The 16,791-nt window shown below is 30.1% G+C and overlaps 1 protein-coding gene across 8 annotated transcripts in view; it reads right to left on the bottom strand.

Annotated features, from left to right (window-relative positions):
• Positions 1-9,910: 9,910 nt before the first annotated feature.
• Positions 9,911-16,791, bottom strand: part of LOC115887949 (epidermal growth factor receptor substrate 15-like 1) — a 36,174-nt gene continuing 29,293 nt past the window's right edge. For 2 of the 8 annotated variants that reach the window (XM_030907500.1, XM_030907501.1), the window contains exons 17-19: positions 14,598-14,882; positions 12,105-12,197; positions 9,911-10,729 (exon numbers count right to left, since the gene is read on the bottom strand). In XM_030907500.1, the coding sequence (XP_030763360.1) occupies positions 10,229-10,729; positions 12,105-12,197; positions 14,598-14,882 (879 nt within the window). In that variant the 3' untranslated portion in view covers positions 9,911-10,228. Of the gene's footprint in view, positions 10,757-12,104; positions 12,198-14,597; positions 14,883-16,791 lie in introns of all 8 variants that reach the window. The other 6 variants (XM_030907502.1, XM_030907505.1, XM_030907504.1 and 3 more) reach the window with 6 other exon arrangements.

The following is a 16,791-nucleotide window of genomic DNA, read 5'->3' on the forward strand; positions in this document are numbered from 1 at the left end:
CTATATCTTTAAGAAAAATCTGTTTTTTACCACAGGAAGAGGAATATATAGATACAAAATAAAGAGTTATTTTTTGTAAATACCACTTCGTTGAATCTAAATGTAAACAAAAACAAAACAAGACAAATTTGTTTTACTAAGTACAAAATCACTGACAAAAGCTGGTTTCTGTTTGAATTCAGTGCGGCTGAAGGAAATATATATTATATTTCAGAAATCTGCTTAAGGCTTAGCCTGATCCTGTCGTGTGTCGTGTTAAGCCACACCCAAAATTCCAAACACACGTGCTTTGATTAAGGTTTGCAAAGCTTCAGCATTTACCATAAAATAGCGAGCAATTTGTTACAAAACCATATTAATTATATATCACTGTAATCACAAAACTTCAATCTATTTCCGTATTGTAACGGAATTTTAAATTTGGGTTTATTTTCGAGAAAATTTAGTCCAAACATAAAGAATATTTTGTTGATGTTTAACCATCAAAATCTTAAAAATAAAGAAGTTGTTTAAAAATGTGCTACAATACGGATATAGTATAATTTTTTATCTTTAATTTCCTTCTTCATATGTGTAAAAATATCTAGCCAGTTTTACATAAAACTTTAAATGCCGAACGCTTATTTTGCTACTTGTTTGGACTAGTTGAATTGACTCTTAAATTAAAACTGTGTGTCCTGGCGCATTCACCATTAAGCTTTATGAAATTATTGGTTGCATATATTGTTTTAAAAATAATTTTGTCAAAAAACTGAGGATTTTAAACATCCATATAATCATCTATTGTCTGTTTATATTTAAAACATGTTTTTAAATGTTTATACCGTTTTTCTAATAGCAGTTCTATATTTGTTTTACAACTATTACCAAATGTAGAAATAAAATATTACAAATCGTCTGTAAATGCCATTTTAGGCTTGAAAGTAATCAGTACATTTGAAATACTTATTAAATAAAATATATTTGACAAACTCGCATATATTTTGATGCTTTTTTCTTTATTTTATTGAAAAGAGTGGAAAAAATCATTATATCAATCAAGGTTGGAATAAAACACAAATCAATATTTTTCAATTTTATTTAATGAGTGCTTAAAACTTTTTTTTGGTCATAAATGAAACAGCACGATCTAGAGATACACCAAATTTCTTTTTTTATTATACAGAAGAGGCACGGAAAACTTAACAATCAATACATATTTTTTTACATGATGATAATAATAATAATAATAAAGCTACACACCTAAAGGTAATATGTATTATATAAAGGATATTGTCATATGATGACATGTTTTAGGTGTAAATGTCACGTTTACAGGTAAATTTAACAATTATATTCACAATTACTTCGATTCATTTATAGTGAGTGTATTTGAAGAAGGCATATATATTTAAAAAAATAATATATAAACAAAAATAACATATATACTATATAAACAGAATATCCTAAATATGTTTTGCAGCCTTTTTGGGGGAAATAGTCAAGTTCTTGTCAGAAAAATAATATAATTATTATTAGGGTGTGTCAAAAAAATTGACCATGTTTTTTTTCACTTTATATATTATACTTACTTATATTAAAATCATAGATTATACAGATTATAAACTTTGTTTTTTCTTTGTTGTTTTTCCTGGTTCCAATTTTCGGAATCGGGCACTAATTAGGTTACTAGTTTGCGCACATAGCACGCCCACTTATGACCTCTAAAATTGTGCACAGCGCCTGACCGGCACAGTTATTGAGAGATATGGGAAAACCGAATAGCGTCATGCAGTATTTACGTGTACCTTATCATGGTTCCGATATGCGCGAGTCAATTTTTAACGCAACACCCGCTAATAACGTTACTGCCTGACGTAATTTGCGGATCAATTACACCAAGCGCTATTTCTAAATAACGTTTAAAAATTGCTAAAATGGGCATGTGCGGGTATTTGACAACCGGGGCCGGCCGGCGAGATCTTTTATTTTACGTTATGTTTGAATTGTTTTGAATTACTACTTTAGTTTTATTAGATAATTTGATATTTAAGTAGCTGGGATTAGTTTTAATTAAATAAATATGGCCCAAAATATGGATTCCACCTCTCCCAATATTAAAGAATCTATAAAGAGGCTTAGGTTTACAGCAGATGACGACTTAGCCCTTCTTAGAGAGTTTGTTGCTTGTTGCCCTAAACCCACTGGCAGACGTTGAACAATAAAGCACTTAAGCCCTTTAGTTTTAAAATACCTAGTAAACAAAACAATTTCAAAGTTAGGTTAAGTTCGCGACGCGAACAGAATTCTTTCCGATCCGATAACTATAAATGAAGAGAGTTAATACCACCTCACGTAAAGGAAATAACACCGGGCCTAATTAACGTCCATGCACGCTATTCGGTTTAGCGATATCTCTCTATTACGCTGTTTATTGTTATTTTACGCGAGTTTATTTTTGCATCGTCATAAAAAACAATTTTCGTACCACGAATTAGGGATAAGATTTTTATCTGTATACATATAGTATACCTAATCGGTGTTAAAATTAAGAGCTCATACTTGCAGAGAATTTATTTGAGGTGTCTGTGCCAACCTTATTTGCAGTGTATAAAGTGAAAAAGATAGTCGATTTTTTTTGAAGATTTCAACAGACTACATACATATTTGCTTTTGTCATTTTAATGACAGACCCAACTGTCACTGTCAAGTATCCTCCAGTTGAATAAACTACAGTTCTTTCAATCCCCATCTTGTTCTTTTGACTTTCCTGACAGTATCATTATCTGACAAGACTTGACCTTAACTGAACATAAGAAACAGTACACAAAACGCACTACGCGCGAACTAAAACCTAACCTAAAACTAACAACAGTATGTACAAAAACGTATATTGTATTATATCATCGTTTATAATTTTGTTAAAAACCCTTTGTTTTTTAACCTAAACTCTACAGAGTATTTAATACTATTTAAATATAAATAATATATTGCAACATTATAAGGTAACTCTTGTAATCGTCCATAACGAGGAAAAGTAAACGAAATAAATGATTATTTTGCCTTTTTTTACGTTATAATATAACACGAAAAGCAATGATTATCATTCTAGAAGACGCGTTTTTTTGTTTGTTCTCTTTTAGCAAAAAATTAGTATATTTCTTCTTAATAACAATAATTAATAACCTAGTTATTTTTTCTAATTATGTTTAAGTTTTTTTTATTACATATTAATTGTTTAGTAATAAATTCAGTGTTGCTCAACAACGGGTATAACAATGACTAATATTAATTTATGTTGTGTGGTTTGAAATCACGTCAATAATAGAGAAAAGATATGGTAGTTTAGATGGTGGAAAATGGCGAACTTGATGCTTTTCTTATGTTAAAGCACATGAGGAAGGGCACATTCAGGGGTCTCCAATAACATATACCACACGATATTTTTGGGTTAAATCGAAAGTAGATAAAACAAAATATTTCGTGTATACAGGGTTATTCAAGTGTACAAGTGTCTTATAGTAGAAATTTATGGAGAATTACTGTTTAGTTACTATTTTAAGTATAGTCTATAAAATGAATAACTTGACCGTTATTTTTTACCAACATGGCAAATATAAAATCCCTCTATCAAAAAAGTTACTGATATTCTTTAAATTGAGTGCCTGAACGAATCAGATAGGCAGCTCTTTTTACTTTCGTGAAATAGAAAAGGAAAGTAATAAAACAAGTGACAGGCGTTCCTCTTCTTGCAAAAATCAACTCGAAATGTCATAATTGTCAAAAGTAAAATGTCATCAGCTTTTGACATTTCTAAATATCAGACCAATGCCGTCTCTAATAGAACAGCCTCGCAGCGAGATTTATGACGTCACGCTAGTTAAATACTACGGATTAATAAATATGTTGTAGAATACATAGAAAACATAATTATTAATCGTATTTTTGGTTTATATTTTAAAAATGACATAGTTTACATGAAATATACAGAATACACAGATAATAAATACAATATATATACCTATTTATAGCAATAAATACTTTGACAAATAAACTATGAACCATACAAATGCAGCAAATGTTTTACAATATACAAATAATGAATAGGTACATAAGATAATGGGTAAAATGTAAAATATATTTTAAATTTTGGGGTTTGAAAATCGATCTAATTTAACAAAAAGCATTCAATATCTACTAATAGTGATGTATTGTTATTAATGTTCGAAAAAATATATTTGCAAATAATACAATATCATAGAAAAAAAAGCGTCATCGATGGCTATGTAATAAAGATCGCTGTCATTTTATATGTAAAATTATTCTAAAATTTTTGATTTTCTTGGGATTTAGGTTCGGGAAAAACGCTGATTAAGTTTTCATTTGGGTTTTCATTACTTTTATTTGGTTTAAAAAAAAAACGTTTCGGCTAACATTATAGCCTTCATCAGTGTTGTGTCATATGAAAAATATAGTGTCGAATATAATTCAAAAAATTACGTATAAAATATTCACACCATACACCACATAATGTTTACTGCAATTAATAAACTAATATAAACTTGTCAAAAGATGACCACATATTTTTAAAAATTATTATTCTTAACACTAAAACTATCTACATTGACTATTATTATTATTATAGAGTACGATTTCAGCCATATTGTAAAACATTTGCTGCATCTGTATGGTTCATAGTTTATTTGCCAAAGTATTTATTACTATAAATAGGTATATATATTGTATTTATTAACTGTATATTATGAATATTTCATGTAAACTATATCATTTTTAAAATACAAATCAAAAATACGAGGAATAATTATGTTTTCCATATATTCTACAACATATTTATTAATCCATAGTATCTAACTGGCATGACGTCATAAATCTCGCTCTGTGGCTGTTCTATTAGAGACGACATTGCGTCAGTATGGCCGCAAGTTGCTAACCTAATAAAATTAGCACTAGAAAAGCCCGCGGGAACTGTCAAATTCAAAGTTATTCGTTTCACAGACTATAGCTATAATCACACTATCTTTTTTAAATCCCCCTGTATATTCTTACATCTTAGTGTACGGCCACACTGAAACGCCATTAATGCGACACAAAAGCGTTTAGCATTTAAAGCTATCTACAGGGTTATTTTCTTCATTTGACACGGAGTCCTGTAGCCACACGATTAGATTTTTAAAAATTGTTAGTGATGAGATCTTTGGAGGACTACAAAGCTACAACTTGAAATTAATGAGTGTCTGAAGTAAATAAAAAAAAATATCAAAGTTGTATTTTTTTAAAACAGAACACCCTGTATATTATTACATTTTTTGTATCTACGATTAAAATAAAGGTAAATTTAATAAAGGTTTACCGCACTTTTTTTGACATATTTACAAATTTTAATTTCAATATTTCATGAGTAATTGATAAATGAGGTCTCTATTATAAGAAAATGCATTTTCTACGAAAACTTGAAGAGATAGGTAAAAACTGATATTATACAGGGTTGTTCACCACATACGACACGGAGTATTGTAGCTAAATGATGAGATCTTTACAAATTGTAAGTTTTGGGTTCGATGAAGGACTATTAGAGGTACAATTTAAAAATAATTTTACATGATACAGAGTGTCCCAAATAAGTAAAAAATATCTAAGTTGTATTTTTTTAAATGGAACACCCTGTATATTATTACATTTTTAGTTTCTACGATTAAAATAAAGGTAAATTTGATTAAGGTTAATGATACTTAAACCTTACCGTTTTTGAAATATTTTCAATTTTGTGAAATTGCAGTAAACATTTTAAGGCTTCATTTCTCCAAGGGTATCAAAGTTTTTAATACTAAATATTTACTGAAGTTTATTTATTGATCAGTTATTGTGTTGCAATAATAAAAATAATACAACCTTATACAGAGTGTCTAAAAATTTATTTTAAATAATTATTAGCTTCAAACGGCAATAACTTGTTTAATTTAAATGGAACGCCCTGTATATTTTAGGAGAATCAGATGCACAATTTAATTGTCTATCAAGTTGTGTTATGCCATTTTTTACCTGTCCCTTCAAGTTTTCGTAGAAAATGCATTTTCTTATAAATTAGACCTCATTTATCAATATACCCGTGGAATATTGCATTTGAGATTGTTTTTAAAGATGTACCAAATTTTTAAAGAGTACAGATACTAATATCGTCGATATAATTCGTTTATTTCATTAAAAAAATAAAAAAAAACTGTTTAAATATTTGTTAAAGAGGACCAATTAATATATGATTCCAGTATTCAAACTACATGAACTGACTGTTTGCGTTGATTAATAATAATTGCTCCAAATACTAAAAAACTGAATTTTATATGGGTATTAGACAGTGTGATAAAAAGTAACACCTTAAAAATGATATTTCATTTTTTAATAAATGTTTATTTATAACAACAGAGACTTTAATTGTGATAACTTATTATTATATTGATTTCTGACTCAAATCCACATTTATTTAGAATAATTTATTAACACAACACAATTAACTATGTAATTAATTAGTATATGGGCGGAAATAATGGTGTTATATTTAATTAATGGTATACTCTTTTATAAAGATTTAAATAGTTTTCTTTTTGCATACAAATGGGCTAGTAATATTATCGTTTTGCTAAAAACGATAATATTACTAGCCTGTACATTTTGTACATTTGTTGCTTTAAAAACAATCTCAAATGTCAATATTCCATGGGTATATCTATAAATGAGGTCTAAATTATAAGAAAATGCTTTTTCTACGAAAACTTGTAGGGATAGGTAAAAAATGGTATAATACAATTTGATAGACAATTAAATTGTGCTTCTGATTCTCCTAAAATATACAGGACATTCTATTTAAATTAAAGAAGTTATTGGCGTTTAAAGCTAGAAATTATTTAAAATAAATTTTTAGACACTCTGTATAAGGTAGTATTATTTTTATTATTGCAACACAATAACTGATCAATAAATAAACTTCATTAAATATTTAGTATTAAACACTCTGATACCCTTGGAGAAACCAAGCCTTAAAATTTTTACTGCAATTTCACAAAATTGAAAATATTTCAAAAACGGTAAGGTTTAAGTATAATAAACCTTAATCAAATTTACCATTATTTTAATCGTAGAAATTAAAAATGTAATAATATACAGGGTGTTCCTTTTAAAAAAATACAACTTTGATATTTTTTACTTATTTGGGATACTCTGTATCTTGTAAAATTATTTTTAAATTGTACCTCTAATAGTCCTACATCGAACCCAAAACTTGAAATTTGTAAAAATATAATCGTTTAGCTACAATACTCCGTGTCGTATGTGGTGAACAACCCTGTATAATTTGATGGACAATTAAATTGGGCATCTGACTAAAGTAAAATATACAGGGTGTTTACCCTTTTAAATCATTAGTTACCATTTAAATTAAACAAGTTATTACCGTTTAAAGCTAGTAATTATTTAATATAAATTTTAGACACTCTGTATAAGGTAGTATAATTTTTATTATTGCAACACAAAATTCAGTAAATAGAAATACTTCAGTACAATATTTGGTTTTAAAAACTTAAATATGCTTAGAGAAATGAAGCATTAAAATTATTACTGTATTTTGACAAAAACCTAAATATTTTAAAAACGGTAATGTTTACGTGTGATAAACCTTAATCAAACTTACCTTTATTTTAATCGTGGAAACTAAAAATGTAATAATATACAGGGTGTTTCATTTAAAAAAATTATAGCTTTGATATTTTTTATTTATTTGGGACACTGTATCTTATAAAATATTTTTAAATTGTAGCTTTAATAGTTTTTCAACGAACCCAAAACTTACAACTTGTAAAAATCTAATCATCTGGCTACAGTATTCGTGTCGAATGAGGTGAATAACCCTGTATGAATTTTTTTGAATGTTTCAGTAATTTTATTATCATTCCTAAAATATCGTGTAGTTTGTCATAAACCTTGATAAAAATCAGCTCTATAGGGCATTTATTTGAATTCTAGTCGCAGAAAACACGTAAATTACATTAAATCACAATAACATCTAGAAAAAAGTAAAAACAAGGTCAAAATAATTTTTAAAATAAAACATACTAAAGTGACTTTTAGTTCTTTATGTGTTTAATTTTTTTATTAATTCTCGTTAACAACCGATTTGTTTATGTCTATAAATCCCTGATTTTCCCGCAAGATAGGAACAGCAGCGAGCCTACTAATAATTGACACATCAAAATGAAATGAAAACGTAATAAGAAATAAAATAAAAACCAAACCGAGAGAACATACGCGTCACGAAAAATCACTAAGACAGGATATCCATCCCCCAATTTCAATAAAAAATATAACACAGACGAAGCTAGAGTCCTATCCTCACGCTAAATCTAACCTTAGTACGGTTTAATCCGGCGTTTTAAGTGGTTGAAACCGCACATGCGTGATAACTGAAGTTTCCCTCTGACGTTAACTTGACGTTCTTTAAAATGAAATGGGTGCCAAGTTATTTAAAGAACATGTCAAAGATCTTGTCCTGACTGAAACACGTAAAATTAATTGAAATGAAAAACAAAATTTGAACACTTTAAACAACAATGGTGAATAAATAAAAAGAAAGACCAAAAACCAATCTTATTGCATGTTTTTAGAGGACTCTGATTCGTCCGTTGCGAGTAGTGACAACATGGGGTCTACTGGCAGCACCGCTTGTTAGAAACAATGCAATATTTAAGTAATAAAGTCATTCTCAAATTTACAAGATTCTTGGTCATTATTATTATTAATTTAATAAGCTAAATAACTTTAAAAATAAAAAATAAAAATTAAGTTTTTCAAAAAGTTGTATTTTATTTTAATAAAAGTATTTATAAAATACGTATTTTATATCTAGTATTTCAAATACCTTTTTCAAAAGCATTTTGTAACTGATATCTGAAATACTTTGCTTAGAAGCATTTTGTAAATTGTATTTCAGATACTTTTTAATGAGGTATCTAGGTATAGTAGTATATCTAGCCAGGAAGTGGAAAATACTTAAAAATTAAAGTACTCGTCAAAATACCCTGCATTTTATACAGGGTGGTCAGAAGTGTATTCCTGAAACTTTGGCAGCATATTCTGGAGATAAAAATAAGTAAAAAAGTTCGTATAAACGTATGTCCTAAAATGCTTAAGTTTCGGAGATACAGGGTGTAGAAGTTTCATTTTTATTTCGATTTTTTCCCAATAATTTCTGAAGTAACGTCAATACTGGGATGAAAGTTTGTATCTGGAAGTTTTTTGACGTGAGAAATTTGATTATGGTGTCAATATGACTTATAATATGTAGAGGGCGCCACCTACATATTTTTAGCAGGTTTGAAAAGTAATAACTTTTCGTCCGTATCTGTATAAAACTATTAAGTAAAAAAATATACATTTACGTTTTTTTATGTAAGAAAGGTCTCTTGGTAAACGTTGCTACAATTAATGGTTCTCGAGATTTTGGAGTTGAAATTATCAATACCTGTCATCATTGACATAAATTAAACATGTTGACTAATTAGTTATTAGTTATTAGACTGAAATCATAAATTTTAATTGTTTTTGTGCCAAAAGCTGAACAGAAACTGTTTTATCGTCATTTATCCGAAGAAAAATTTACGATTAATTTAAAAAAAATTAAAAAGTTCGCAAATTTATCATTTCAGTTAAATAATTTTGACTATTTCCATTCTAAATATCTTGAGAACGGTTGCTCCTAGAGATTTTTATCAAGAGACATTTTTTACGTAAAAAATTACGAAATATTTTTTCACTCAGTAGTTTTATACGGGTACGACTCTTCAAAACAGTTAAAACACATGTAGGTCGAGCGCTCTACAAACAGGAGTCATATTGACATCAAAATCAAATTTCTCATGTCAAAAAACTCCCAGACATCAATTTTCATCCAAATTTTGACGTTCAGAAATTATTTGGAAAAAATCGAAATAAAAATCAGACTCCTACATCCTGTACCTTCAAAACTAAGCATTTTAAGGCATACATTTATAGGAACTCTTTTACTTATTTTATCTAAAGAATATGCTGCCGAAGTTTCCAGAAAACATTTCGGACCACCCTGTATATGCTTTTTACGTTGCGTTGGTTAGAACCCGAAGTATCAATACCATTGCACACACATTTTCAACCACTTAAAACCGCACAGACCTACCCTTTATTACATTTTAATCGCCGACCTCGATCAGCGCTTCGCCACCTCGATCTTGCTCAAACTGAGCGCCATCTCTAGTTCCTCCTCCTCCCGCTTCCGGCGCTCGCGTCGCTCCCGTTCCGCCTCCAAGCTCTCCCGCGCCGCCCACGCCATCTGCTGGTCCTCCGTCGGAAGCGCGGCCAGATCGATCGGCGCAGACGCGCGACCGCTACTGAACGATAAACTACCCGCGTCCTTCGGTAGAGGGACCGATTGGCGACCGCCCAGCTCGAAAGCGCCGAATGGATCGAATTTAGCCTCAGATCTCGACGAATAAGGCTGGAAAGTTGTGGCATTAGGGTCAAGTTTCGAGGAATTACCATTCTTATCATCGTCGTCGTCTTCGAAGGTGATGTTAAAAGGATCCTCGTAACGATAGTCCTTGAAAGGGTCATCGGAGAAATCCAGGCCTTTGGTGGGAGGGGCAGGCTTGACAGGTGGAAGGTTGGCGGTTGATCGTGTTGTTGGTGGTGGTGGCGGCGCTGGCGGGAACTGAAGATACGTTTAAAGTTATTAAGGCTGTAAAAAGGAAGCGAGAGAAAACCGGGTGTTAGTAGGTTGGATTCTGTGTCCTCCGGGGCTGCACCTAAATGATTGATTAGTTTTTCTAAAGCTAAAGAAAGAATAAAAAAATAGCGTACAGATCGTTTTACAGTTTGCAAGTTCTATCATGAAATAATTGTGTAAATAGAAATTTATATATACACCCACTAGAGAAAGGAAGTTCTTTTCTGCTAATGTTATTTGACTTTTCTGGTGATAGATTTGTTATTTAACTTTTCTGGGGATAGTGAGTACTCATGGATTTCCCATCAAAAAATTAGAATTTATTAATCTTATTTTTATTTTAATTTCACTAATTGTGATTAATAAAATTGCGTTTACCACAATAAAGGAGACTGAATTCGACAAAATATCAAGAGATAACTTTTAATTGGCATTAAACGGCCGACACAATTTTGATATCAAAAGAACTCAGTGGCGCACGTTTTTTTTTTGAAAAATATTCCAGTGATAACCCATATGTGCACGTCCATGATGAATTTATTGATACTTTTGTTGCATTAAAATATGTAGCACTTATAGTAACTTTTACTTTCAAAATTTCGTTCGAATCACTAAAAGTACTTGAAAGAAAGTTATAATAAATCGAAAGATTATTAAGATTTTAACACCCTGTAGCCACGAAACAAAGCAGAATCGGACCTATGTTGACAAGAAAAATAAAAAAATCTTATTTTTACGTGAGGAATCTCCCCACGAGAGATGGCAAATGTTTTTTGAAACACCCTATATACACACACTGGACAAGGAAAGTTCTTTTCTGTAAATTTTATTTGACTTTTCTGGTGATAGGTTTGCAGATCGTGAGTTTGAAATATAAAAAATCACTATTATTGCATGTTATAGAACTTGCAAAATATAAAACGATTATTGGCAAAAAACTGCTTGTGATACTTGCTGCTGTGACTGTCTATCATGCGAAACCAGTGGGCTAACTAAATAAAATATAAAGAAAACATTAAAATAATCATAAAAAATAAGTACATGTAAATAACGAAATTTCGGGAATGCTACAAAGGAATTTTGGAATTGTTAAAGCAGAATTTAGAGAAATATACACGTTTTTTGTAAAATTTGTTTAGTAGTATATTTATCATAAACACATTTAAAAAATATTATCAGAAATGTCGTTTAAATATTAAAAACTAAATATATTAGTGTAAAAAATCATCAAAATATCAATCAGTAATAAATAGAAATGTTTATACTTTCTTTAATGTGCTTACAAAATTACGAAAATATAAATATTTTGTTAATACTTTAATCAAAAGGTAATGGTGTAGAGAGGTGTTTTGGAACATACCTTGGGATGATCCCAGTCTGAGAACCAGGACTTGAATAAAGGACAGGACATGGAATTTGAAATGATATCCAGGAGGTAACTACGGTGCAAACACTAATAAAAATACTCATGCTGGTCTACTCCAAAGAAATAATTACAGACAGAAACTGATAATCTATTATTAACCGGATAATTTGATATTTTTACCTTCGTTCAGTGTGGATCATTTATTTATTAGACTGTATTAAAATTTTTAAATAAACTCTTTTATTTTTCGTTTAGAGGTCATCGGTTCATTCATCATAATTTTTGCGTTGTTAAAATCCACTCTGTGTCCTGTGTCCCACGAATGCTGACAAATTTTAGTTTTGCGAAAATTGCCATTTTTTAATAATCTTTATTGAATTCGAACATTTAACGGTCTAGATGTTTCACCAATATAAAATTTATCACATTCGTCACAATTTATTCTTCGAAAGCTGATTTAAGGCTCAAAATTTAAGTCTTTTTGCAAATGATTTGGTGATTTAAATCTTTATTCCGAAATAGAAAAAGATTTAAGTTTTTTTTAGAACAGACTTAAGTCATTAAAAGGATTTAAGTCTGAAAAAAGAGAAAAACAAAACTCAATTTGTGGGGTTATTTGGCAACGTTAACGTTTGACAGATGACGTGTTACATAAACGGTTCAAAATCTAAAATGACAGTACCTGGCCAACAAATTTTGTCGGTTATTTTTCACAAACTGTGCATGATCAGTATAACGTTTAGCGTTTTACGTCATTTACCAAATAGGCGACCTAAAAACTCTCTATTATGGCAACGATATGCGGTATTAACGGAGACGTTATTTTGGCAGCTATGAAAGTTAAAGTGTCATAATAAGCGTTTGTGCGCTATTAACGTTACTGCATCCCCGTATTTAGGTAGAGAAAACGCCGCGCCGCGCCGTGCGGTAATTTGACAGTTTCGGAACGTTATTTTATCAGTTGAGATACTGTATTTTGTATTTTTTATAAAAATTGAGATAACTCTTTATTGGGTTAACTTGTACTCTTTTTTAGACACACTTTCTTTTAGACACTAATTAAAACTCCTGATATATTTAATAGCTATTTTTTTTATAGAAATAAAAAAAAATTATGAATATAAACGCTCTTTTGATTGACAAAATGAGAAAACTAGGTTAAGTCTAAATTTTTAAAAATGTTGGCATAATCGTCAAAATCAATCAACGCTATATTGTGTTGCCATAACTCGTTGCCACTGTTCGACAGACACAAATGTCAAAATAACGTCAGCGCTAACAGCGGAATTGCGGCAGTATTGGACTTTGCCATATCTCTCTAGTGATCAAAACACATCACCACTCATCACTTTTTAATAGACATGTTACATACAAAATTGGTTAAATTTTATAGAAAAAAATATTTTTGTGTTTGTAGTTCTGAAAATTAACCATTTTATTTTATGTGGTTTCTGTCTCATTTGTATCTACAATTTTACTTTTTTCTTCAGATAAAAAAACGAGATTTGGTACGTTAGTATAAGACATAAATTAGGATTGGTTGACGTATTCAATTGTTTTCTGTCACTTCCTGTTTCACCGGAAATGACTACAACTTTTGATTTTTAAACGGCACCCTCGGTATTTTTTTACTTTATTCGATAGAAAATGACATTCTAAATAGAATGACATATCATATGTGAACTTTTGAAATTTTTGCTTAAACTAAAACTGAATTTTAAATTCCAATCTAAAGTGCCATGGCGGTGTTAAAAACGTTAATTTTTAATCAAGGAGCCTTGGAAAAATATATTTGATCGTTTAATATTATTCGTGTCTTGTCCTGGCCGGTTAAACGATGCCTAAATCGTATTTTTAATCATATCTCAATTTTTTCAAATGGAACGAGAGTGGCTCATTAGCGTATTTGAAAAAATCATTTTTTTACAAATAATTTGGTACCACACACATGGTATTTCGAGTCAAATTGCCGTTATGAATCGCATGTTACTATTTCAAATAAACCATATTAGAAAATGTCAAAGTTGACATATGATATGTCATTCTATTCAGTGTGTAATTTTCTATTGAATAAAGCAACAAAACACCGAGGGTACCATTTAAAAATAAAAAGTTGTAGTCATCTCCGGTGAAACAGGAAGCGACAAAAAACAACTGAATACGTCAATCAATCTTAATTTATGTCATATATTAATATAAGAAATCTCGATTTTTATTTGAAAAAATAAAAAAGTTATAGAGGTGACCCACTTTTGAGACGCACCCGGTATATGTACGAAAAATAAATTGATATAAAAATCAGAAAATCGATAATTATGTACCGTAAATTTATAAAGCTACATATTTGAATATTAAAAATTAGTAATATTATATCAAAATCAAACACTTTCTGTCTGCAATTTTACTCTAAGTACCATACAAAGAACATAATACGATTATTTAACGCCTGATCAGGCGACCAACCAATCAACATTAACTACTTTTTACCTTCGAATCGAAGTTGGCGAAGTCAGCGAATCCATCCCCACCTTCACCTCCGAACGGATCGCTACCGAACGCGTCCTGTTGCTTTTTTACAGGGGCTGGAGGCTGCGAGGGTCTCGGAGGTGCCGGTCGCGGGGGCGGCTGCTTGCTCTTTTTGGGCGGCAGCGCGGGGCTGGGACTGGAAGGCCGAGGAGGCGGCGCTCCGCCGCTGCCGGTGGTGATCTGTTCGGCGCGGGTGGGGGCGTGTAGGACCGCGAAGGGGTCGCAGCCGAACGGGTCCTTGTCCGGCTGAAGAACAAGGGTAAAATGTTTAGTTTGTTTACTGGTTACAGGTGTTACTAGATCATAAACATAAAACATATTTTGATGGATAATTTTCAAACCATTATCTTAACCAAGGACATCTAAATAAAGGGAGACAAAACAATTTACATTTTATCGCGATCACGAACCGTGTTCCGCAAAAATCGATGATGACATTTACGCGGTATGCGATAGAATAGGGTTTTAGTTCCAAATGTTATTATTGTTATTAATGTTTTTCGGGTACCTATAGAAACGTTAAACCAGAGCGTTAAACTAAATATTTGTATAGGTATATAACTTCAATTAATATACATAGATTGTGCCAGGAGTATACTTTTGAAATTAATTTTAGTTTTCTAATTAAATTTAGCGATGGGAACTATCGAATGAATTAGACTATCGAATGGTTACTGAATGAATGATTTCAACTATCGAATAGTTTTATTCGAATAAAATCATTCATTCATTTGTATACTAAAGCATATGTGACAACCTCGCCGCGACTAAATGGTTATCGTTGCGCCACGAGCCACGACTATCGAATACTTTTGATAAATGAAATTTAGTATTCGTTTGATTTTTGTATGCGTCAGAGCGTTTATTAAAATATTTAAAATACTAAAATAGTAGTTTTTTTTTAATTGACGATTGTGTGCGAAGTGGTCAAAATTTTTCCGAAAATTTGTGTGATTTTCCGTAGCCCGATCTTTCAATTATTTAATTTTATATGGTATATTATGGTTAGGTTAGATTGCATTTTTTAATGGGAAATTTTGAGAAGTAGCAATTTTTAAGAGAGATGAGATGAACTTACAATTAATTTTAAAAATACATATTTGTATTTTAAATGTTTTAATAATATGAATTAGTTGAACTTAATAATCATATTTAAGTAATGTGGTTAAGTAAAAGGTTATCGAACTCAAATTTTGGGGTGATAAAATTAAATTGAAAGTTTTACACGTGCCAATTTTAAAAAAAAGTTAACAATGTTTGTATTTTGTTTATGCTAATTCACTTACATGTAGTTTTTGCGAAGAAATATTTCATTTATTTTTAAAGTAAATACCAGTAAAAGTAAATATTATTTTAAATAGTAATATAAAGTAATAAAAAGTAGTATAAATAATTTTGATTTCTAATTTTGCATTTATATTTTCCTTCCATTACACTGCATGCTTAGAAAATTAATAAATGTTTATATTTCATGATTTTAAAATTTGTTGTTAATATAACAAATTATTTCTGTAATAATTATTATTTAATAAAACAACGTTGCCATTTAGAGACTATATTATTTTTAAATAGGATCTAATATAAATACTTTTGACTTCTATTTGTTGTTTATATTTTGCTACTACTTAAAAAAATGTTTATATTATTAAATGATTTTAAATTTTGTTGTTAATAGGTATAACAAATTTTTACTGCTATTATTATTTATAAAACCAGTCTTTGCTTAAAAACATTAAAAATCATTTTTCTACATCCAAAATAAAAAGTATTATTGCAGTGTAACAACAGAATATTAATAAAAAAATGCAAAACATATATAGATATACTATCCCTAACTAACTAATGCTAAAGAATAATATTCTTTGTTAATACCAACTAATACGAATATATGGCAACAGCGCCCTTCATAATGTATTTTCTCTGTAAATACTAGCACCTCAATAAAAAAAATAATGTGTCCTTATCTTTATTTGACTCCGCAAAAAATCAAAGATGTCGGCTTCTTTCATAGCATGGCCACCGACCGCTGTCGGGTTTCTAGGAAAGAAACCTACGTGGCCGGATGACAACTAAAATCTAGTTTATATTTTATTAAAATCGATCCTGACCAATAATAAATGAATTTGATAAATGAATGGTTTTTGCTGCCGAATTA

This window comes from Sitophilus oryzae, unplaced genomic scaffold, assembly GCF_002938485.1.
Source record: "Sitophilus oryzae breed Bouriz unplaced genomic scaffold, Soryzae_2.0 scaffold_682_pilon_pilon, whole genome shotgun sequence".
Lineage (NCBI taxonomy): Eukaryota > Metazoa > Arthropoda > Insecta > Coleoptera > Curculionidae > Sitophilus > Sitophilus oryzae.